General features: G+C 40.8%; 2 protein-coding genes and 2 pseudogenes across 5 annotated transcripts; 1 reads left to right on the top strand and 3 right to left on the bottom strand.

The window, feature by feature from the left end:
* Positions 1 to 366: 366 nt before the first annotated feature.
* On the bottom strand, positions 367 to 1,694 carry LOC139411801 (rab5 GDP/GTP exchange factor-like; annotated as a pseudogene).
* A 5,609-nt stretch (positions 1,695 to 7,303) lies between these two features.
* On the bottom strand, positions 7,304 to 11,424 carry LOC139410931 (general transcription factor IIH, polypeptide 3). Its single transcript, XM_071156603.1, has 13 exons — positions 11,350 to 11,424; positions 10,928 to 11,007; positions 10,718 to 10,824; positions 10,452 to 10,597; positions 10,276 to 10,338; positions 9,182 to 9,211; positions 9,025 to 9,053; positions 8,860 to 8,934; positions 8,718 to 8,771; positions 8,566 to 8,634; positions 8,341 to 8,476; positions 8,223 to 8,259; positions 7,304 to 8,101 (listed from the first exon to the last, which is right to left on the bottom strand). The coding sequence occupies exons 1-13, from the start codon at positions 11,363 to 11,365 to the stop codon at positions 8,032 to 8,034; spliced, it is 912 nt and encodes a 303-aa protein (XP_071012704.1). The 5' UTR covers positions 11,366 to 11,424; the 3' UTR covers positions 7,304 to 8,031.
* A 717-nt stretch (positions 11,425 to 12,141) lies between these two features.
* LOC139410939 (translation initiation factor eIF2B subunit alpha-like) lies at positions 12,142 to 14,971 on the top strand (annotated as a pseudogene).
* On the bottom strand, positions 14,498 to 20,094 carry LOC139410938 (transmembrane emp24 domain-containing protein 2-like). Of its 4 annotated transcripts, XM_071156620.1 has the most exons (6): positions 19,568 to 19,886; positions 17,493 to 17,685; positions 17,283 to 17,303; positions 16,380 to 16,487; positions 16,030 to 16,180; positions 15,719 to 15,908 (listed from the first exon to the last, which is right to left on the bottom strand). In XM_071156620.1, the coding sequence occupies exons 1-5, from the start codon at positions 19,745 to 19,747 to the stop codon at positions 16,056 to 16,058; spliced, it is 627 nt and encodes a 208-aa protein (XP_071012721.1). In that variant the 5' UTR covers positions 19,748 to 19,886; the 3' UTR covers positions 15,719 to 15,908; positions 16,030 to 16,055. The 4 variants fall into 4 exon arrangements, with proteins under 4 accessions (XP_071012723.1, XP_071012722.1, XP_071012724.1 ...); XM_071156622.1 differs by having other exon boundaries at positions 14,498 to 16,180; positions 19,568 to 20,094; XM_071156623.1 differs by lacking the exon at positions 17,283 to 17,303 and having other exon boundaries at positions 15,002 to 15,908; positions 19,568 to 19,855.
* Between the last annotated feature and the right edge of the window lie 227 nt (positions 20,095 to 20,321).

The raw sequence follows: 20,321 nt of genomic DNA, 5'->3' as shown, positions 1-20,321 counted from the left end.
AAAACGTGGTCAAGAATGTAAACATTGACGACTGCTCTTTGTGATCTGTGAAACCAAATAGCAGAAATAATTGCCTGTGGTAACAATGGTTCCAAGATCAGCACTTGCCATCAGGTTGTGCATTTTATGTCCAAAGTTGGCATCAAGGAATGTTGAGGTCTGTTTGTCTTTGAGGATCCCACCAAACTAAAAAATGGTGCCATTATTTGGTGACTCTGTTATCAATTAAGCTGCTTCCTATAGTCCTACAGAAATACTTATTGTTGTCAATCACATGTAACTCACCAATATTTACTCCACAAAGCTCACACAAGCATTAAGAACCAGGGTCAAGGGGTTGACCACTGTACCCCAGTCTTAATATGGCTAACACTCTGTCTCCGTTAGACAAGTGTTGTTGTTGGACTCTTGACCCTCTACAAATAGCACTGACTGGTCTTTGACATCATCTGCCTGTGCAAGAGTAGAGACAGAATAGCTTTGCAAAAACTCTGACTGGGTTTTAATTTGTTCTTGTGCCAGAGCAGACTGGGTTGTTACCTCACCGTACCTGTGCCTGGACCGACTGTAGCTGCTCTTTGAGGGAGTTCATTCCTTGGTCCACCTTCTTCTGTCTGCCCTTGGTTTTGTGTCTACAGGGCCATCTTTTGCCTCTCACTTCCCCTCTTGGAGGGAGCACGGCGACCCAGAATAGAACTCCTCTGGGATAAGATTGAGTGCTGGCCCATCCAGCTTCTCAATGAAGGCCACTGCGCAATGTTAAATTGAGGACAAAATTAGAAAATTACCAAAAAGGACTGTCGTAATCTCAGCACGAAGACTATGTACAATCAACAAGTGATGCATGTACATACCATTATCTCACCAAATTGGTGAAGTAGTAGCCAAACTCTCCTGCCATGAGGCTGTGAGGGAGGCCCAAGTAGATCACATATTGCATGTTAGAGTGAAGCCGGGGTGGGTAAATCAAGCCAGACAGGAAGTTGTCAGCATTTGCTGGCTCACTATTGGAGGTGGAGAGAGCCTGGAAGACATTCTGACTGCACTTCCATACGCATGTAAACTTGTCCTGTTGTGCTCGCTTGGCATCCATCTCAATAATGGCTGACAATTGTGAGTGTCACACAGTTAGTACACAGGAGAAACTTGAAATGGTCTGGAAATGTTTTAGTCAAACTAATTTAATAATTTGGCTTTCTTCATACTGACATTTATGTGTCTCTGGTGCCATGTTTTATCCAAATAAAGGAACACTGTCTTCTGTTACATTACAATTAGTCATTTAGCAGACACTCTTATCCAGAGCAACTTACATGATCTTAAGATAGCTAGGTGAGACAACCACATATCTTAGTCACCTGTTATAGCAGGCAGAAAGGGATCACTGACAACCTCAGCCCTCTCATCAGGAAATGGCACTCTCAGTATGTGGGGGGTGACCCAGTTTAAAGACTTGTCAATGTTAAATTCTAAATTAAAAGCAATTGTAAACTAAGTTGAATCACAATAGTAGATGAGTCCTTAACATTGCTAAGGAAGATATTGGTGATGTTAGATAGACAATGGTCAGGGGAGGGGGTTTGCCATAATAACCACACACATCGTTGCATAGAAACTCTGTATGAGCGCCTCAGATCCAGTGTTGCTGCTCTGCTGCCATATTTCAGCTCTCTTTTACTCCCACTTTGTGACATAGCAAACACAGGTCAAAGTCATTGCATAATTGTTTAAATACTTTGAACAACTCATAGACAAACATAGGCAGGATGTAAATACAAACACAGATAGAAATACATGTTTTACTTAGCATAGTTGCAGTTAATATAACAATCAGCATGTAGCTAGATCAAAATGATCATAATAAAAATGACCAGTAAATGATTAATAAAATAACTAATATGATGCCAGTTGATCAAGCATAACCACTGATTCTTCTCCGACTAATTCAGAGGTCATGTCTGACAGTTCAATAAAATATATTCTTTAGCTAAATGCATTCTTGTTCAGCAAAGCAATCTTAATTCCCGGTAATATAAAATAACTTGTCATATTTTTGCGCTAGCTTACTATACCTGCACCAAAACACTACTATTTTCCCTTCATACTTTGTTGTCAATCTTCTTTTTAATAGGGATCCCAAAAAATTTCAGACCCTTTATTTCTATGACTGATCAAAACTCCCTCTCGTCCTTCTACATGTGGTGGGCAATATGTATGAAACACGAATCGCAATAAAATCACAGTATCGAATCACAATAGATATAGAATTTAGAGAATCGCAATGCATATCGTATTGGCACCTAGGTGACTGTCATGAAATCAGTTTTAACCATGGCAGTAGCAAGAAAACTAACAAACAGATAAAAAGAAAATAGTACCACAATAACATAACAATAACGAGGGTATATACAAGGAGAACCGATACAGAGTCACTGTATGGCAGTACGAGGAAGTTGGTGCTGATATGTACATGTAGGTTTGGTGAGGTGATTGATTGAAGTACTATGTACATGTATTATTGCAGTAAAAAGTGTCTGACGTTTCTCATTACCATAACACTCCTTCAGGTTGCTGTAAATACTACAATAGGCTTGGATTTTTTTTTTTTACATAGTATCTCATAAAATACTTTGATTATTCTTTGTATAATAACTAGTTTAAAATATATCGCTAATTCTGTACCTTTCCATAATTTTCACCCTAATTATTAATATACAGGACGTGACTCTTATTCTGAAGGATTCCAGAAATCCGTGACCCGGAAGTACTTGTTTCACAGAGGAGGTTTGATTTGCTTGGTCTTGGTGTTTTCAATCTATCCGGGAACTCGGGAAAAAAACGAGGTCAAGCCATGACGTCAGTGATCTGAAGGTTGGCAAGTTGGCGCTCTTGGAAGATTCGTTTCTGACTTGGAATTCCGAGTTGAATGAACAATGTTTCGCAGTCATAGATTGTTTTTGTTGTTGTCTTGAACGCACTGAAGTCAGAGATTTCCGAGTTATTTTGAACGCGGCATTTTGGTTTCCACTAGTTACCACAGCCACAAAGTCAAAATTGGCAATATCGTAAACGATTTGTTAGATCAATCACAATTTACCTATCATATATCACGGTTTTGGTGCTTTCGAAAAAGACCTCCGATAGAGCTATAAAGAACGGACGTGTTTTTACCATGGTATTTGTACCTTTATTTAACTAGGCAAGTCAGATAAGAACAAATCCTTATTTACAATGACGGCCTAGGAACAGTGCCCCTTGTTCAGGGGCAGAACGACCCTGTCAGCTTCGGGATTTCGGCTACTGGCCCAACGCTTTAAACACTAGGCTACCTGCCGTCCCGTATACAATGGTATAGTCTGAATAATGTAAATGTAACATGGTTTTAGCCTTGAAGTTTGTTGGTACTATGGTACTGCCATGCACCTAAATAATACCATGGTATAGATGTGGATCATGAAAATACAATGGTTTTAACCTGCATTATACATTCTACCAGGATAACGCACAAGTATGATAAATGGTACCCAAAATTATAATATGGTATCATCTTTATTACTTGTGCGTTAACATAGTACAATGGCAGTATAATACATTAAATAAACAAACCTCCCAAGGTCAAACGAGGTTGGATGGTATTATATTGATGGATTTATATACCAGTATGGGTAAGATTCTGATGAAGTCAGAGGCATGCTACTATTGTTGGTCCTAGTTTGTCTGTCTAAGAAATCTAAGAAAAAGGGAACTAGTTGCTGTGGAAAATGGGTAATACTTTCTGTGTTAATAGTACAGTTTTTTGCTCATGTTTGGGTTCCATGTGTTTCCAAACTGAAATGTTGGACAATGTGAGATATATGGTCGTGTAATCTTTGGGATTTTGTGATCGATCATTTACAGTATTTAAAGTCATGGGGTGTTGTGCTTGTCCGCCCACAGAGGGAGCCGCTCGCTCTAGTGGTTGCTTCACGCACTCTCACTGAGTGACTCTCGCGTTCAGTGTTGCCATGTTCGCAGTTTTATTGCAAAATTGGAAAACGATGTCGCTGGTTTAAATGTATTGGTTGCGGGTATTTGGGCTATTTCTAAGTTGCACCGCGGCCGCCATGGAATTTCTCTTAAAAAATATACACTGCTCAAAAAAATAAAGGGAACAATTAAACAACACAATGTAACTCCAAGTCAAGAAGGTTTGCTGTGTCTGTCAGCGTAGTGTCCAGAGCATGGAGGCGCTACCAGGAGACAGGCCAGTACATCAGGAGACGTGGAGGAGGCCGTAGGAGGGCAACAACCCAGCAGCAGGACCGCTACTTCCGCCTTTGTGCAAGGAGGAGCAGGAGGAGCACTGCCAGAGCCCTGCAAAATGACCTCCAGCAGGCCACAAATGTGCATGTGTCTGCTCAAACGGTCAGAAACAGACTCCATGAGGGTGGTATGAGGGCCCGACGTCCACAGGTTGGGGTTGTGCTTACAGCCCAACACCGTGCAGGACGTTTGGCATTTGCCAGAGAACACCAAGATTGGCAAATTCGCCACTGGCTCCCTGTGCTCTTCACAGATGAAAGCAGGTTCACACTGAGCACGTGACAGAGTCTGGAGATGCCGTGGAGAACGTTCTGCTGCCTGCAGCATCCTCCAGCATGACCGGTTTGGCGGTGGGTCAGTCATGGTGTGGGGTGGCATTTCTTTGGGGGGCTGCACAGCCCTCCATGTGCTCGCCAGAGGTAGCCTGACTGCCATTAGGTACCGAGATGAGATCCTCAGACCCCTTGTGAGACCATATGCTGGTGCGGTTGGCCCTGGATTCCTCCTAATGCAAGACAATGCTAGACCTTGTATGGCTGGAGTGTGTCAGCAGTTCCTGCAAGAGGAAGGCATTGATGCTATAGACTGGCCCACCCATTCCACAGACCGGAATCCAATTGAGCACATCTGGGACATCATGTCTCGCTCCATCCACCAACGCCACGTTGCACCACAGACTGTCCAGGAGTTGGCGGATGCTTTAGTCCAGGTCTGGGAGGAGATCCCTCAGGAGACCATCCGTCACCTCATCAGGAGCATGCCCAGGCGTTGTAGGGAGGTCATACAGGCACGTGGAGGCCACACACACTACTGAGCCTCATTTTGACTTGTTTTAAGGACATTACATCAAAGTTGAATCAGCCTGTAGTGTGGTTTTCCACTTTAATTTTGAGTGTCACTCCAAATCCAGACCGCCATGGGTTGATAAATTTGATTTCCATTGATAATTTTTGTGTGCTTTTGTTGTCAGCACATTCAACTAAGTAAAGCAAAAAGTATTTAATAATAATATTTCATTCATTCAGATCTAGGATGTGTTATTTTTTTAAGCAGTGTATGTTTCACTGTGACCTGCTGCTGACTGTCAGGCAGTGAGGCAGGCAGTTGCTGAGTGGTGGGGAGAACTGGAGGAGTGTGTGTGTGTTGAGCAAGAGGTGTGAGAGCAGCACATTCTTTTTTGGACAACTTTTTTTTACCAGTTGTAGGTAGGCTATTTAGAGTGTCATAATGATTTCGAGATCCTCTGTCCAATTTTCATAATTCTAACTCTCCTGTCTGATTTATCAATAGTTATGCACATGATTACAAATGGCTCATTCATCCCCCCTCCACAGATCTATGCTGTAAATGAGAATGTGTTCTCAGTCAACGTACCTGGTAAAATAAGGGTATAATAAAAATAAACATGCACAAAGGGGATTTATTTACAATTATAAACATGGTTCGAACCCTGAAAGCTGTGGTATAATAGACCATATACCACACGTATGACGAAACATTTACCTTTTACTGTTCAAATTACATCGGTAACCAGTTTATAATAGCAATAAGGCACCCCAGGGGTTTGTGGTATATGGCCACAATATAGCTGTATCCAGGCACTCCGGGTTGCGACGTGTTTAAGAACAGCCCGTGGTATATTGGCTATATACCCTACCCCCTTGTGCCTTATTGCTTAATCATAGCAGTCAAACGAGTTAAATCGACATCCATTGATGGAAAATGATCTGGTCAGTTTAATATGGATGAATTGTCTTTTCTCTTGCAACATATTTAAATTGGTTAATTATGTCATAGCTTGCAATAATTATTATTTAGAGGAAACCCGAATGTTGCTTCTAACATCGTTACTATGATATTCATTGGCTCGATAATGGAAAAGGGTGTATTGTATAGTTCTGGCAACTCCTCTCTTGCTGTGAAAAAAAATGTATTGGACAGGGGGGAACTTTGTGGCAACAGTTTGGGGATTGCCCTTTCCTGTTTCAGCATAACAATGCTCCCTATTGTTATGCTGAAACAGGAAAGGGCAATCCCCAAACTGTTGCCACCAAGTTGGAAGCAAATAATCATCTAGAATATCATAGCTTTAAGATTTCCCTTCACTGGAACTAATGGGCCTAGCCCGAACCATGAAAAACAGCCCCAGACCATTATTCCTCCTCCACTAAACTTTACAGTTGGCCCTAAGCATCGGGGCAGGTAGGGTTCTCCTGGCATCCATTAAACCCAGATTTGTCCGTCGGACTGCCAGATGGTGAAGCGTGAATCATCATTCCAGATAACAAGTTTCCAGTGTCCAATGGCAGTGAGCTTTATACCACTCCAGCCAATGCTTTGAGCATGGTGATCTTAGGCTTATGTGAGGCTATTCGGCCATGGAAGCCCATTTCATGAAGCTCTGGACTAACAGTTCTTGTGCTGATGTTGCTTCCAGAGGCAGTTTGGAACTCAGTAGAACGTGTTGACAATTTTTACTCACTTCAGTACTTGGTGTTCCCGCTCTGTGAGCTTGTGTGGCCTACCACTTCATGGCTGAGCCGTTGCTGCCCCTGGATGTTTCCACAATAACATAATTTACAGTTGACTGGCTCAGCTCTAGCAGAGCAGAAATCTGACTTGTTGGAAAGGTGGCATCCTATAATGGTGCCACGTTTAAAGTCAGAGCTCTTCAGTAAGGCCATTCTACTGCCAATGTTTGGCTTTGGAGATTGCATGGCTGTGTGTTCGATTTTATACACCTGTCATTTACAGGTGTGGCTGAAATAATTTGAAGCGGTGTCCACATACTTTTGTATATATACACACACCAAGGTACTGGTGCAAATACCATGATATTTTCCTGCCATGGCAGTACAATGGGGAAAAATTACCATGGTAGGAAAATACCATGGTATTTCCTGACAAGGATAGTGACCGAAAAACCATGATAGTACCATGGTATTAAGGGGTAATAATCAGCTGCCTGCCTGATGACCACCGTGGTAACTAGTGACGACCATTGACACTAGGAAAAACATTTTATTTAATCTTTATGGAATTAGTTTTCACTTAACAAATGGTAAGAGGGTATTGTAAAAAAATAAACAATTCAGAATGTTGGTATGAGTGGATGCACAAATTTATAGGAATTCATATTAAGGAATATTAGGCCAGATTTATTGATTAACAAATTCTGTATTTAAAAGTATCAAAAACATGCATGTAAAAATGGTGAAATGTGACATAAAAAAAAAAAAATTGTAGCCATTATCTTTTTTGTGATCATAAACCGAGAGCCATATGGTGGATTCATGACGGAAACTCAGAACCTCAGAGTAAAAATGTACCTAGGTTATTTGTGTAGAGCTTCCCGTTGGTTTATTCTGATACTGTCTGAGTGGGAAACTCGGGTATTATTGTATCCAAATCAAACATGTCATGAATCAAGCATTAGCATTATGGTGGCCAACTCTGTTGTAGTGGTGTTGTGCAGGCTTTTGTTCCTTTGTTATTTTGATTAGTTCAATCAGGTGTGTTACTGCTTGCCTGAAACAAAAACCTGCACCCACACAAGCCCTCCTTGTATTAGTGGCCATCCCTGGCCTAAACCAATATTTCCTCTTGACATAACCTGCGGTTTACCAAGGAGGGTGATAATACAGTAATACCTTACCAAAAGAAAACCGTGGTAATCTTTTAAAAAAACTTTCCAATAACAAAGGTCCATGTACAGTGTTAATTTGCATGTCACGTTGATGGCTTGAGTTTCTTCTTCTTTGACTTCACCACCTGGGGCAATGGAATTTTGAAGGCAGTTCTACAAGGAAAAGGCATTTGAAGATGACTAAACACATTTGCACAGAAACAAAAATAATTACCACCTGTTCCTACTTCCCCTAATGTCTATTACAACAAGAGTAAAGGTCTGTAATACTCACTCGCACGTTGTGCAGATGGGACTGAAGTTGCAGAATACTTCAAGAGAATAGGGTTTGTTCATTAGAAATTCAATCATTATACAACTTTTATACAATGAGAAAACAAAATATAACTCACTTGACAAACACACTGAGCAGACATAACCAATCTCAATGAGGTTTCTGTGGCAAAAGCATGCTGCTCTGTAATCCACATGTACAGGAGGTGGCAGCACCAGTTGGGAGCGTTGGTCGGAGTCTGGCAGGAATACCCACTACAGGTAAAAGAGAATGTAACCAATGTCACACAAAACATAAGACATAAAAGCTAATCAATCTTTATCTCTATCATTTTTATCCTCACCAGAAGATATTGTGCCAAGGCAATCTTCTGTGGTATCTTCAAGTACAATCCTCCAGTTATGTCACAGGCCTGTTAAGACAAATACAGTAGAAAATGGTGAACCTACTGAAAATGTTTGTGCACATCTATATGATAAAGCAATCAAAACTTGCCTGTTGGAGGAGACCTGAGTCCGAGTCCAACACACAGGCGTCTATTAGGATACTCTGTAACAAGACAAGACAAAATAGAGACACAGCTTCTTTATTAAACATATGCTAAAGAAAGCGAAAGCTGAGAAGAACGTCATTTCACCTGCTTCTGGGCAGCGAAGATCACATTCATGAAGTTCATGTATTGCAAGGCACAGTCTTCTGCGGCTTTAACGACCTATTCCGCAAAAACACAAAACAAATATTCAAACCACACTCACCAAAAGAGTAAGCTACCCTTGTGAAACTGACTCCAGTGAGGTCTTACCAATATCCTTGACTTCATTTCTTGTCCGGCTGAAAAAAAGCAGGGAAACATGAATGAAAACCATGACTGGTATAATGACCATTACAAAATTGTAAGATTAAATCTGATGGAATTTATTAACACTTTATTAACCTAGTAATTGAAATGCTCTGAATACCTTCCAGCTCCTTTGCGACTCTATGGATATCTGAATATTGAAAGTAAAAGAAACATACAAGCATCCAGCTCAAATTTGATGAGGGGAATTTTATTTATAATTTACAAATCGCCAAAACACCAACAAAAACCAGCCATTTAAAAACAATTCAGTGGCTGCGCATCAAAGTTCTCTAGAACCCTCTTCCTGACAACTAAAGGTCTGAAGCTTCTGCGCATGTGCGTGATTCTCTACTTCACGCAGTTTCTGCTCTACTCATTCGGCTTCCCAGAGAACAGGCGACTCTGGCAAATGGTGCTTATTTAATAAAGTTGGATTAAAGCTGAATCAATGTCTGCAAGATCACATAATGACACTATTCTGCACAACATAACTGAATATAATAGCATAACGTTACTGTAAGACAAAAACAAACATTTATGATATTTTCCCCCTTATGATAGTGCGAATGGTCGTATTAAATAAAAAATGTAAGTGTGAAACGTCAATCAGTTTCATGGGATATATATTTAGATGTTCTTGAGTTATCAACAGTGTTGTTCTAAAGTAGCCTACAGGGTTGTTTTGAATTATGTACGGTGACTAAATTTATAACAGATTGTGTTAAAGTAGCATACCTGTGTTTTGTTTCAATCAAAGCACATATTTTGCCTAGTAGCGCACGTTGTTGGGTTTTGACCGCACGAGAGAAAAATGGGACCAGCCGCACAATCATCCTAACATCTCATAAATTATTTATTTTTATTTTCTTACAGTAACGTTAAACTATGCTATTATATTTGGTTCTGTTATTGACTTCTGTCATTATGTGATCTTGCAGACATTGATTCAGCTATGACCTAACTTTATTAAATGAGCACCCTTCGCCAGAGCAGCCTATACTCTGGGCAGCTGAACGAGTAAAGCTGAGAATCCCGCATATGCACAGATTCTGCTGACCTTAAGTTGTCAGGAAAGGGTTCCAGAGACTGATGTGCAGCCTTGCCCAAAATAATTTCAGGGAAATTGATTAATATCTGCTCTAAGATGGTGATTATGCTGCTGTTCTAATGTAAATGCATTGTAATGACTACGCATTTTAATGGAAAGGATACAGCAGAGAGCTTTAGCAAGTGATCCCGCCAATAGTGTGTCTGTCTGGTTTCCCTTCACTTCAGCTGAAACACATAACAAAAGTGAGGATTTTATAAGAGTACACAAAGGGAGTTGACAAACACTGCTAACTTTGTTATTTTTTTGGCAATGCACAAGGAAATTATTCTGCACTTACTTCTTGACATGAGATTCTTGATCTCTTCTGCAATGAAGTCATTGGCAACTGACAATAGCTCATACTTGCCATCCCCACTTGTTGATGCATTGTCATCCCCGTGACCATCTCCAGATTTCCAGAGCTTACAAGGATACAGAAAATGACTGCAGCATATGACAAGGAAGGAAGAGATTTGTAATTAGATTGGAACATAAAATCACCGGACAGAAACCAACATTTATAAGTATTCTGTGTATCTACTGACAAGTGACAAGTTTGAATACCTTTCCTGACAATGGCTGGCAATTATGGCCAGCTTGTTGGTCCTAGTCATGACCAGGTGGGAGTTACCCATCACCATGACTGCATCCAGACACTTGGACAAGGTGAACTAAGAGAGGAGAAAGACAAATCATGCATATCTCAGTCTAATATATTCTTTGAAATAGAGGCTAACTCTGTAGACAATTGCACAATTAATAATAGTTAAATACCTGAGGTTCTCGATTAGCTTGCTGACCCCACCATATGGGATTGACATCCACAACAATGACCAGAAGACTGACTTCATCCTCTGCAGACAAACACAGAAGTTAGCTTGACCGGTGGCTATGGTTGTTATGACAATAACTAAATTATGCCTTTTCTCATGCATTCATTTTATATCAGTGATTAGTACTACGCCAACGTTACTCATTTCTAGTTAGCTAGTGATTAGCACAAACTAGCCAATGTTAGCTAGCTAGCCAGCTATTTCATTTCTTCATAAAACTCATTCAATGCCAACAAGCTTGTAAGCCAATGTTTTCACTATATATATATATATATGTTACACTTCCAATGTTTTAACATATTCATTATTGTTTGAGATTATGATTGATTATGGTTAAATCTCTATTATGGTGAATACACTTACCCGACGCCATCACCATAAGTTAACATTGCTAACTCCTCCAGCGTGCCCAAACTAAAGACCCGCCCATTTCTCCCTAAAACAACCAATAAGAAATTAGTTGTACATCATCAAATTGCGACATCTGATATTTATGCCGCGTTTATAACACCTGGGAACTCGGAAATCTCTGACTTCCGAGCGTTCACGAAAACTTGGAACTCGGGGAAAAATGAGCTCGGACTGAGAAAAAGGTCCGTGCTATTCGTGGTCCTTGGGACGTCTCTATCCCATTGAAGCTTACATTTAAAATGGTTAGGGCAAGGTTTCTCAAACTCGGTCCTCGAGTGCCCGTTTTGGTCTTTGCCCTAACACTATACAGCTGATTTAAATAATAAACTAATCATCAAGCTTTGATAATTTGAATCAGCTATGTAGTGTTTTTTTCCGGAATGCCCAGTTGCGTGAACGCACTGAAGTCAGAGACTTCAGAGTTCCCAGTTGATTTGAACGCGGAATCCATCCAAAAAAAACGAACAAACATTTACCTTAAACCCAGTATAACTGTGACAGAATTAGCTATTTAAACGTATTTTATTTGACGCAAGTCAAGGATTGTCTTTTCTCAGTCCACAACGCAAGAAGGTACACTTGAATGAGCATAATTCGCGTCAGAGGAGGACAAACGTGGCTGTTTAATGAGCGCGAGCAAGTACATGACTAGTAGCTCGCTAACGTTAGATAGCTGGAGAACGAAGGACTAGGTAGCGTAGTTGTCAGCAAAAATCCATCTGGCACATACTAGGTTAGCTGGCTAGAAAGTTTATTCTACAAATATTCAGGTATCATCTTCCCCGCTTTCTGCTTTTGTTGAGGTGTGGACTTGTTTGACAGAATGGACAAAGATGGTGAGTTTAGGTGTCATTGAAGAACTTGATGAGTAGACATGCTTCTCATATGGTCCCACATAGCAATATATACATGGTCTTGCCTGTAGTGGATTTCAGATGGGGGTTGTTTCCATGTATGCACAACACACTATTCACTTTTTAGTGAGAGTGTAATCAAGTAGATTTGCACTTCTATATGGTTCATATTTCCATATGACTGACCTTCCCATGGCCATCTCCTTTCAGAGCTGGTGGAGTACTTCAGGACACACGAGACAGGACCCTGAGGTACCCTCTGCTGGAATTCCTCAAAAGAGACCAAAGTCAGATTTACTTAAAGACAAGACATTACTTTTCTACCCTCCTTCACTTGTTATACTGATGTGTAGTGAATCAAGAGGCAAATCTTTTGTCTGATGGTTACTGAATTCAAGATATTTTCCTCATCACTGCTGAAGGGTTGGCACTCGATTGGTCAATTATTAGCAAATAGACAAGTTGTGGTATTGATTGGTTGGGTGCTTTATGTCCCTGAGTTGGTGAGACCATCCTGGGCCTGAGAGAGAATCTGACCCAGACCATTGGGTGTCTGGAGGAGGCGGACTCCTCTGTGGCTGTCTCGTCTGATGGCGAACTGTTCCTCCGCTTCATCAGCCTCACATCACTGGAACACCCTGTGAGTAAAGGACTATCACCTATCCCTCTTGCTGCAACACCTAGGCTACTCTTATACACTCCGAGCTCACTTTACCGTGATTTGACATATATTCAATGGCGAGAGAACCTTGAGTTGTACAACGTACCATCATGATTTGAGATGTCATTCTCAGAAATGTTTTATTTGTCCCCCGAACAGGATCTCTCTCAATGCAAGAAAGCTATTGTAGAGAGAGGAGAGCTCTTTCTAAAGAAAATATCCCTTTCCAGGAGTAAAGTAGCAAAACTGTGCCATACCTTTATAAAGGATGGAGCTGTAAGTATTTCTATAGAATTTAGTTTTTCGAATGAAGTCTCAAACCCGCTCCCCTGGAACACATGGTGATTCTGCCTCTGACAAACACTGTTCTCTATTGCCATTCACAGAAAATACTGACACACTCCTCCTCTCGGGTGGTTCTTAGGGTACTGGCGAGTGCAGCAGCCGACAAGAAACGCTTCATTGTCTATGTCACTGAGTCACAACCAGACTGCAAGGTACTGTGTATATTCTGAATTGGATAACACACCAATTAGACAATCTTATGTTTGTCCTTGGATGATACCAGTTACAACACATCATGGGTTACCCTGTGTTCTGCAACCCACTTGACAGATTGGCACATATCAACTGGCTGTGTGATCAAAGGCTCACAACAAGCCTTTCTACGTTGTGGCAGAAAGCTTCACATTTGTCAGACTCTTCCCTCTAAACCAGCAAGATGTCCCAGACCGATTTAAGGTAATTGCACTAAAATATGGTCATTAACATTCATCTTTAATTTACAATCTGTAGAAACGGAGAATAGAAAGGTTCAGAACTTTTGTCAAACATTCCAGCACAGTTAAAGTATATGGCAATTATAAAATCAAAACTGGATGGATTTCTGAGATAGATGGGAGGAGTGAGGGTAGCTGAAGGGTGGGACTAAACAAATACAAATTAAAAAAGATAACTAAATGTAAAATATAGTTTCCGTAAAGTGTAGTCTGTAGACGGAACAAAAATATAAATGCCAACAATTCCAATGATTTTGAGTTAGAAGGAAATCAATCAATTGAAATAAATTAGGCCCTAATCTATGGATTTCACATGAATATGCAAGGGTGCAGCCATCGGTGGGACTGGGGAGCCAGGCAGAATGAGTCCCCACAAAAGGGCTTTATTACAGAAAGAACTACTCCTCAGTTTCATTAGCTGTTCGTGTGGCTGGTCTCAGACCATCCAGCAGGTGAAGAAGCCAGATATGGAGGTCCTGGGCTGGTGTGGTTACGCATGGTCTGCGGGTTGTGAGGCTGGTTGGAAGTACTGAGAAATTCTGTAAAACGACAGAGGCGGCTTATAGTAGAGAAATTAACATTCAATTCTCTGTCATCCCCTCTGGTGGAAATTCCTGCAGGTCCGCATGACATTTTCAAGCTCCCTCAATTTGAGACTAGTGGCATTGTTGTGACAACTGCACATTTGTCCTTTTGTCCCTAGGACAAGTTGTACCTGTGTAATGATCATGCTGTTTTAATCAGCTTTTTGACATGCCACTGTCAGGTGGATGGATTTTATTGCACAACATTTGAGAAATAAGCACTTTGTGCGTTTGGAAAATGTCTGGGATCTTTTATTTCAACTCATGAAACATGGGACCAACACTTTACATATTGCATTTATTTTTGTTCAGTGTAGAAGCTATGTATTGTTGTCCATTTTACTCTAATTAGGGGAGGTAGGATCAGAGTAAAATAAAACATTTCAAATCTATGGAGGATTGGAAATGATGCAGACAATTACATTGATAGAACCCACAACCTACAATATTAAAGCTGTTCCACTCCTAAAAACAATTAAAGGTCATTGGGCTGTAGTTATTTTATGTGATAACTTGTGGTCTCACTTTTCTCTCTCTCAGTATAAAGCAAATACTCTGAAGGCAGTGGAAGATCTAGCACAAGAACACCCCATGATTGACTACACACTGCCATTGCTGATTACACTTCTATTCACAGACCTGGGGGTTTACACTCGTTCTGCAGTCAGTGACAAACTTATTAAGCTGTACTTGTAAACCACCACTAGAATAGAATAAACACCCATCAAATGGATTCATTTAATTCAGATATTAACAAGTCACCTTTCAATATGCATATCACTAACAACATTAAACCCATAGTGAGTCAAGTCATAATACAATGATTTTATTATTAGTCTTGGATTTAAGGAGAAACTCACAAAAAGCAGGTGTTTTACTTTGTATGAACATTTTCCCCCTACTTGCTTTACTGGAGTTTGAAAAGGTTCTGCTGTACTAGTTAATTACAAATCAATCAATCTCAAGAGGACAAGGAAACACTTATGAACTGGATTTGGGTCATAAATTCATCTACATTTTAATTTGACTCTGAAAGTCTGAGCTCTGTATCTGTTGTGACCAATGTCACCCTCTGCTAACCCAGAATAAACATTGAACATAACTACCAATACAAAGTAGAATAAAATCTGTACAAAATTGTCCTCATTTGATAAAGTACAATACTAGAACAATAAATGCTCAAGCAACTACTTCAAACTGGCAACAATCGCTCAGATCTCACACCAAGGCTTTTCTTATTCTGCATCTTACCCCAAAATGTAACAGTCTTAAATACATACAGTACGATTATATGCCACTACTTTTTCCATTAAATATGCATTGTGCATACTGTGACTGATTGGCACGGTAGGTGTTAAAACAAAAGTTATTTGTACAACAAAATATACTCCCTAAAAAACATCTAGAGCAAGCTGAACAGTTGTCTAACAATTATCATTCCAGGCTCAGTGTTGTATTTAATGTGTGCACAACCTCCTCCTGGCATAGTTTTAGGGCAGTGGGTTTGAATGCATAAATACTCTTCTTGATCAAAAATGTATAATACCCTCTTCAGTGCTATTGATATCAAAGTCTGAGGAGTCAATGCAAAGACAGTTCTCCTCGATTGGAAAAACATACATTGTACCATGGCCTGAAGTGCGAGAAGAGGAAAACAGACATGAGATTGGATAAGGAAAAGGCTTTTCAGAGGTTGTTTGATTTCCAACTTTGTAGTATGGTGCGGCTAATGGTTCAAGTTATTGATGACTCACTTTGGAGTTGGAAAAAAAGCCATGTTTTACACAACTCTCCGCACCTCGAAAAATCTCTTCAGGTAGTAGATCTGTCCCAGGGTCATGGCTACCAACACAAGAGCTTCAAAGAAGGACCAAAGCACCACTCGGCTGTTTGTGTTGTCATTAACTAGAGGTGAGGGGGAGGGAGAGAAACAGGACAATACTTCAAACAACTACTGCCACTGAACAATGCATTCACTAAGCTGTCAAAATTGGGTGTTCTTTACATAAATGCTGTTTGGTTTTGTTCATACGTTATTCATTTTCTATTGAAATAGCACATTGCTATGTTGTTGAAGAAAGAAGTAACACAGAAGTGGTCTTACTTGCTCTGTGTATTCTCTCTCGGACCTCCATGTATTCCTGTTCGTGTTTTACTGCCGTCATGGCAACTGCTAGCTCATTAATCATCTCCTCCAGCTTGTTCTGGTGGGCTGTGAACAATAACAGTACACCAAATATTACACAGTTAAAGAAACCAAGAAGCACATGCACAAGTAAATCAAGTAAAACTCAAATCCAAGGTTTATTGTAGATGCTGGTTAAAGGGATGTAAGGACTTTCAAGCAATAAACTTGTGCAGGAAATGTTTGTACATCACACAATAAACACCATCAGTAACTGTCAGTAAACTGTGACATCCATGTCTCTGCCAATATCTTGTGCATACCTATTGTGCAAAATTGTCCTTTTAACTAATCTTGACATTAACCTTATACTTTGTCAGGTACATTTAAAAAATGTAAGTGGGTTTTCTACATAAAATAACTGCAGTAGCAAAATACTTGGATAAAACTAAAGGCACAGTATGAGCTGGTAGTGCTGTGCAAACTGCTGCATTGACTGGACACGTGTACATGGATTGGATACCAGATTTCTTATTGAAACTGACCAACTAATCATTTTGAAAGACTGAGGGGAAGAAGAAAGAAAAAAATGTTGACCCAATTTGTTCACTTACTGCCCATAAGGCAGAGGCTGGGGGGGGCATACATTTCCAAAATCCATTCACCAGTCTCAAGTCATTGCTAGGCAACAGGTGAGTGTCCATAAAGCAAAAGACAAAACAGCACAACCCAGGCAATTAATAAAACTGCACTATTTAAATTCCCTGTGTTTATTAAACAATTAAGTATCTGGGGTAAGCAACACTACAGAGAATGAGGTCATTCTCTCCAAGAGCATTGAAGAATGACCATCTCTGACCTCATGCAATAGTGTTAACCTACCGTCCCAGGTGTCTCCACCACCTGGAGGGAAGGGGCAGGCAGAATGAGAAAAGGAGGAATATGATAGAACAGAAGGAATATAAAGGAAAACAGGAGAAAATGAAAGTAGCACAGTGTTCCCCAGAACGTAAAAACATTGACGGTGAGATGATATTCCTAACATCAGTCAGTGTAGCCATTGCTGCCTCGTCAACCTTAACCTCAGCCTACCTTCCGTCTCCATGCCGTCTCCCTTGGGGGCCTCTCCGATGTCAATGGTAAACATGACAATCTTGGGCGTCATGGTGGACATCTTATTGCTAAAGCAGAACTTGTATGTGCCATCCATATGGGCAGCCACAGAGTACTTTCCACTGGATTCTCTGTCTCCTTTATAAATCTGCTTCCCATCTGGACCCGTGATCTGCAAATGAAAAGTAACTTTTTATTTTTTCATTTTACCTTTATTTAACTAGGCAAGTCAGTTAAGAACAAATTCTTATTTTCAATGACGGCCTAGGAACTGCCTGTTCAGGGGCAGAACGACAGCTCGGGGGTTTGAACTTGCAACCTTCCAGTTACTAGTCCAACGCTCTAACCACTAGGCTACCCTGCCGCCCTGGGGTAGCCGGGGTGGCAGTTGCTTAGTAGTTGATAATCTCCTGTTAAAGGGATAGTACAGCCAAATGACAAGATGACCAATTGGTTTCCTTACCTTGTAAGCAGTCTATGGCCAGGGTATGACAGCAATCCATGCTTTGGTTTTATTTCCCTTGCGCTGTTTCCAAATGCTAACATTTTAGCATTTGTGGCACATATCCCATTTAAGTCATGGTACCAATATTAGCATTTTTCGTGCATCATGTCCAAACATCCGAAAGTATCTCAAATTGATTCTGAAGCTCAACAAAGTCACTTATAGATAATTTGAACATGAACATTGTGCACCCAAAATGCTAATACCGGCACAATATACTTGAATGGGGCTTCCGAGTGGCGCGGAGGTCTAGGACACTGCAGTACCAGGTTCTAATCCAGGCTGCATCACATCCGGCCGTGATTGGGAGACCCATAGGGTGGCGCACAATTGGCCCCGCATAGTCCGGGTTTAGCCGGGTTAGACCTTCATTGTAAATAAGAATTTGTTCTTAACCGACTTGCCTAGTTCAATAAATGTTACATTAAAAATGTATAAGTGGGATGATAGTAGGGCAAGGAAAACAATATATAATTTGGGTGACCATTACTGTTAGGAATACAGGTAACTTAGTTATGTTTTGACTGGACACCAGAATTAAAAGCACTACATGGTCAATCCAACATCTGCATTGGCCATGCAGCATTTATGGCGATATGGCCTCTGGAGAAGTCAGGGCATTCATGCTTCGTGGAGCAGGGCAGAACTGTTGTGAAGGAAGTTGTCGAAGTGAGTTTGTGTTTAAACAGGACCTACAGGACCTCCAGCACCCCCATCAACCAATCATGTCAATGCGGAGCTGGGATATGGAGCCCTCCGCATCGTTACAAAATTTGGGAGGCGCATGCCATGCACATGGCTCAAATTGGGCCTCTGCATGCCGCTGGAGGCTTCGCAATTACGTCACACCCTCCACACTTGGAGCCCTCGACCACATTTTCGGATCAAGCACAAATTGGCTCTTAGACAGAATGCTGCCCAAATCCACCAACACAAATATATTAATTATAAATAGCCATAACATGAAGTCATGCCTTGGCTCATGTTATTTAAATTATAAGAACTATGTAAAACAGGATAGTAGCTACTTAGAAAGCTACTAACTATTATTATATGGCACAATTTCAGTGACGTTTGCAAGGTGATGCTGCTACCTAGGCAGGTTAACGTTAGTTGGCCAGCTCGAAAAAAAAGTTAGCGATCAAAGATACTTAGCCACTAACAGCCGAAGTGTTTTCCAATATCTCCGACATAGCTTGGAAATGTAGCTAGCTATCTATTTACCCACCCAACTTAGCTAACAATACAATTGTCAGTATTCTGTACCGCAAGGTGTAGACTTCGCTACAAGTACATTATATGCCAAGACAAGACCAACTGTTATCATTATTTATAGCCACACGTACTAACTCATATTGCTAGCTAGTAAACTAGTAGGACGAGTTTAATGGCTAGCTAGCTAGCTAGGCTAACGTTAGCTAACTCAATTGCTCATATTTAGCAAGGCCCACATATTCCAAACCTAGCTAATTGAGCTGCTGCAGGGACCGATTTCGCGCAAACAGATTTAGAAATATGTGGGGCACCTTCCACAATTTAATGGGCTTACCTCCACATCGATGTCAAGGAAACCGCCTTCGGCCACCTCAAACATGAGGCCCATCTTGGTACCAGAGTTGACTCGTTCAAATAAACATTCTTCTGCATGAGCGTCTATGCTTACAAAATAACCTGACGCTGTTGCGGACAACATAGCTACAATTACCATAAACTCAGAGAGGGTAAACATAACTGCTGTTGTTTTTCGCAACTATCTATGTGGAAAAAGACGCTAAAGCGTACTAGTAGAGCTAGCCCTCGCAAACCACTGATTTGTGGAGGAGGAGTTAACACTACTGGTGACTAGTGGAACGCGGACCCGTTCTTCACACCTCAGTGAACGCGTTTTACTTGAAGATGGTGCCACATAAAGACGGGAAAACGGGCCGCGTCGACGTTTAAAAAGCTATTGGATTTCCACTCCGCACTAATACACTACACCCTCAATTTGGTCTTGCCCTGGTGCAAGACCTGTTGTAGGCCTACGTATCATAATCTAGTACACCGGCGGATTGTAATTTAGCTGCAGATGAAGACTTCGCCTGCTGTAATTCCTTGTTCTGCGTTTGCGGCACACTAAACTTTCAGCACCATGGACAGCGCCACGATCAGCGCAAACTTTGAGTTAGCTACGCTGTGCATTTTATTTGAAATGTTTAATGAGTACATAATAATTTGAGTTTGCACACAGGGAAATCCATCCTCTTAGAAACATGGCTAAGAAACAAGTTTACACCATGAACACATGACCAAAGCATTATGAT

The sequence above is a fragment of the Oncorhynchus clarkii genome, chromosome 6 (genome assembly GCF_045791955.1).
Source record: "Oncorhynchus clarkii lewisi isolate Uvic-CL-2024 chromosome 6, UVic_Ocla_1.0, whole genome shotgun sequence".
NCBI lineage: Eukaryota > Metazoa > Chordata > Actinopteri > Salmoniformes > Salmonidae > Oncorhynchus > Oncorhynchus clarkii.
The sequence above is the reverse complement of the archived record's forward strand: the minus strand, read 5'-3'. Positions and strand labels throughout refer to the sequence as shown.

Coding starts and splice junctions, on each gene's coding strand:
- LOC139410931 (XM_071156603.1), bottom strand. Junction 9,054..9,181: donor AGTCGCAAAGGAGCTGGAAG/GTATTCAGAGCA, acceptor GCTTTTTTTCAG/CCGGACAAGAAATGAAGTCA. Junction 8,477..8,565: donor CCTTGGCACAATATCTTCTG/GTGAGGATAAAA, acceptor TTTTACCTGTAG/TGGGTATTCCTGCCAGACTC.
- LOC139410938 (XM_071156622.1), bottom strand. CDS start 19,747: ATGTTTACCCTCTCTGAGTTTATGGTAATTGTAGCTATGTTGTCCGCA. Junction 17,304..17,492: donor AGACGGCATGGAGACGGAAG/GTAGGCTGAGGT, acceptor CCTTCCCTCCAG/GTGGTGGAGACACCTGGGAC. Junction 16,488..17,282: donor TGGTGGAGACACCTGGGACG/GTAGGTTAACAC, acceptor TATTGTTCACAG/CCCACCAGAACAAGCTGGAG.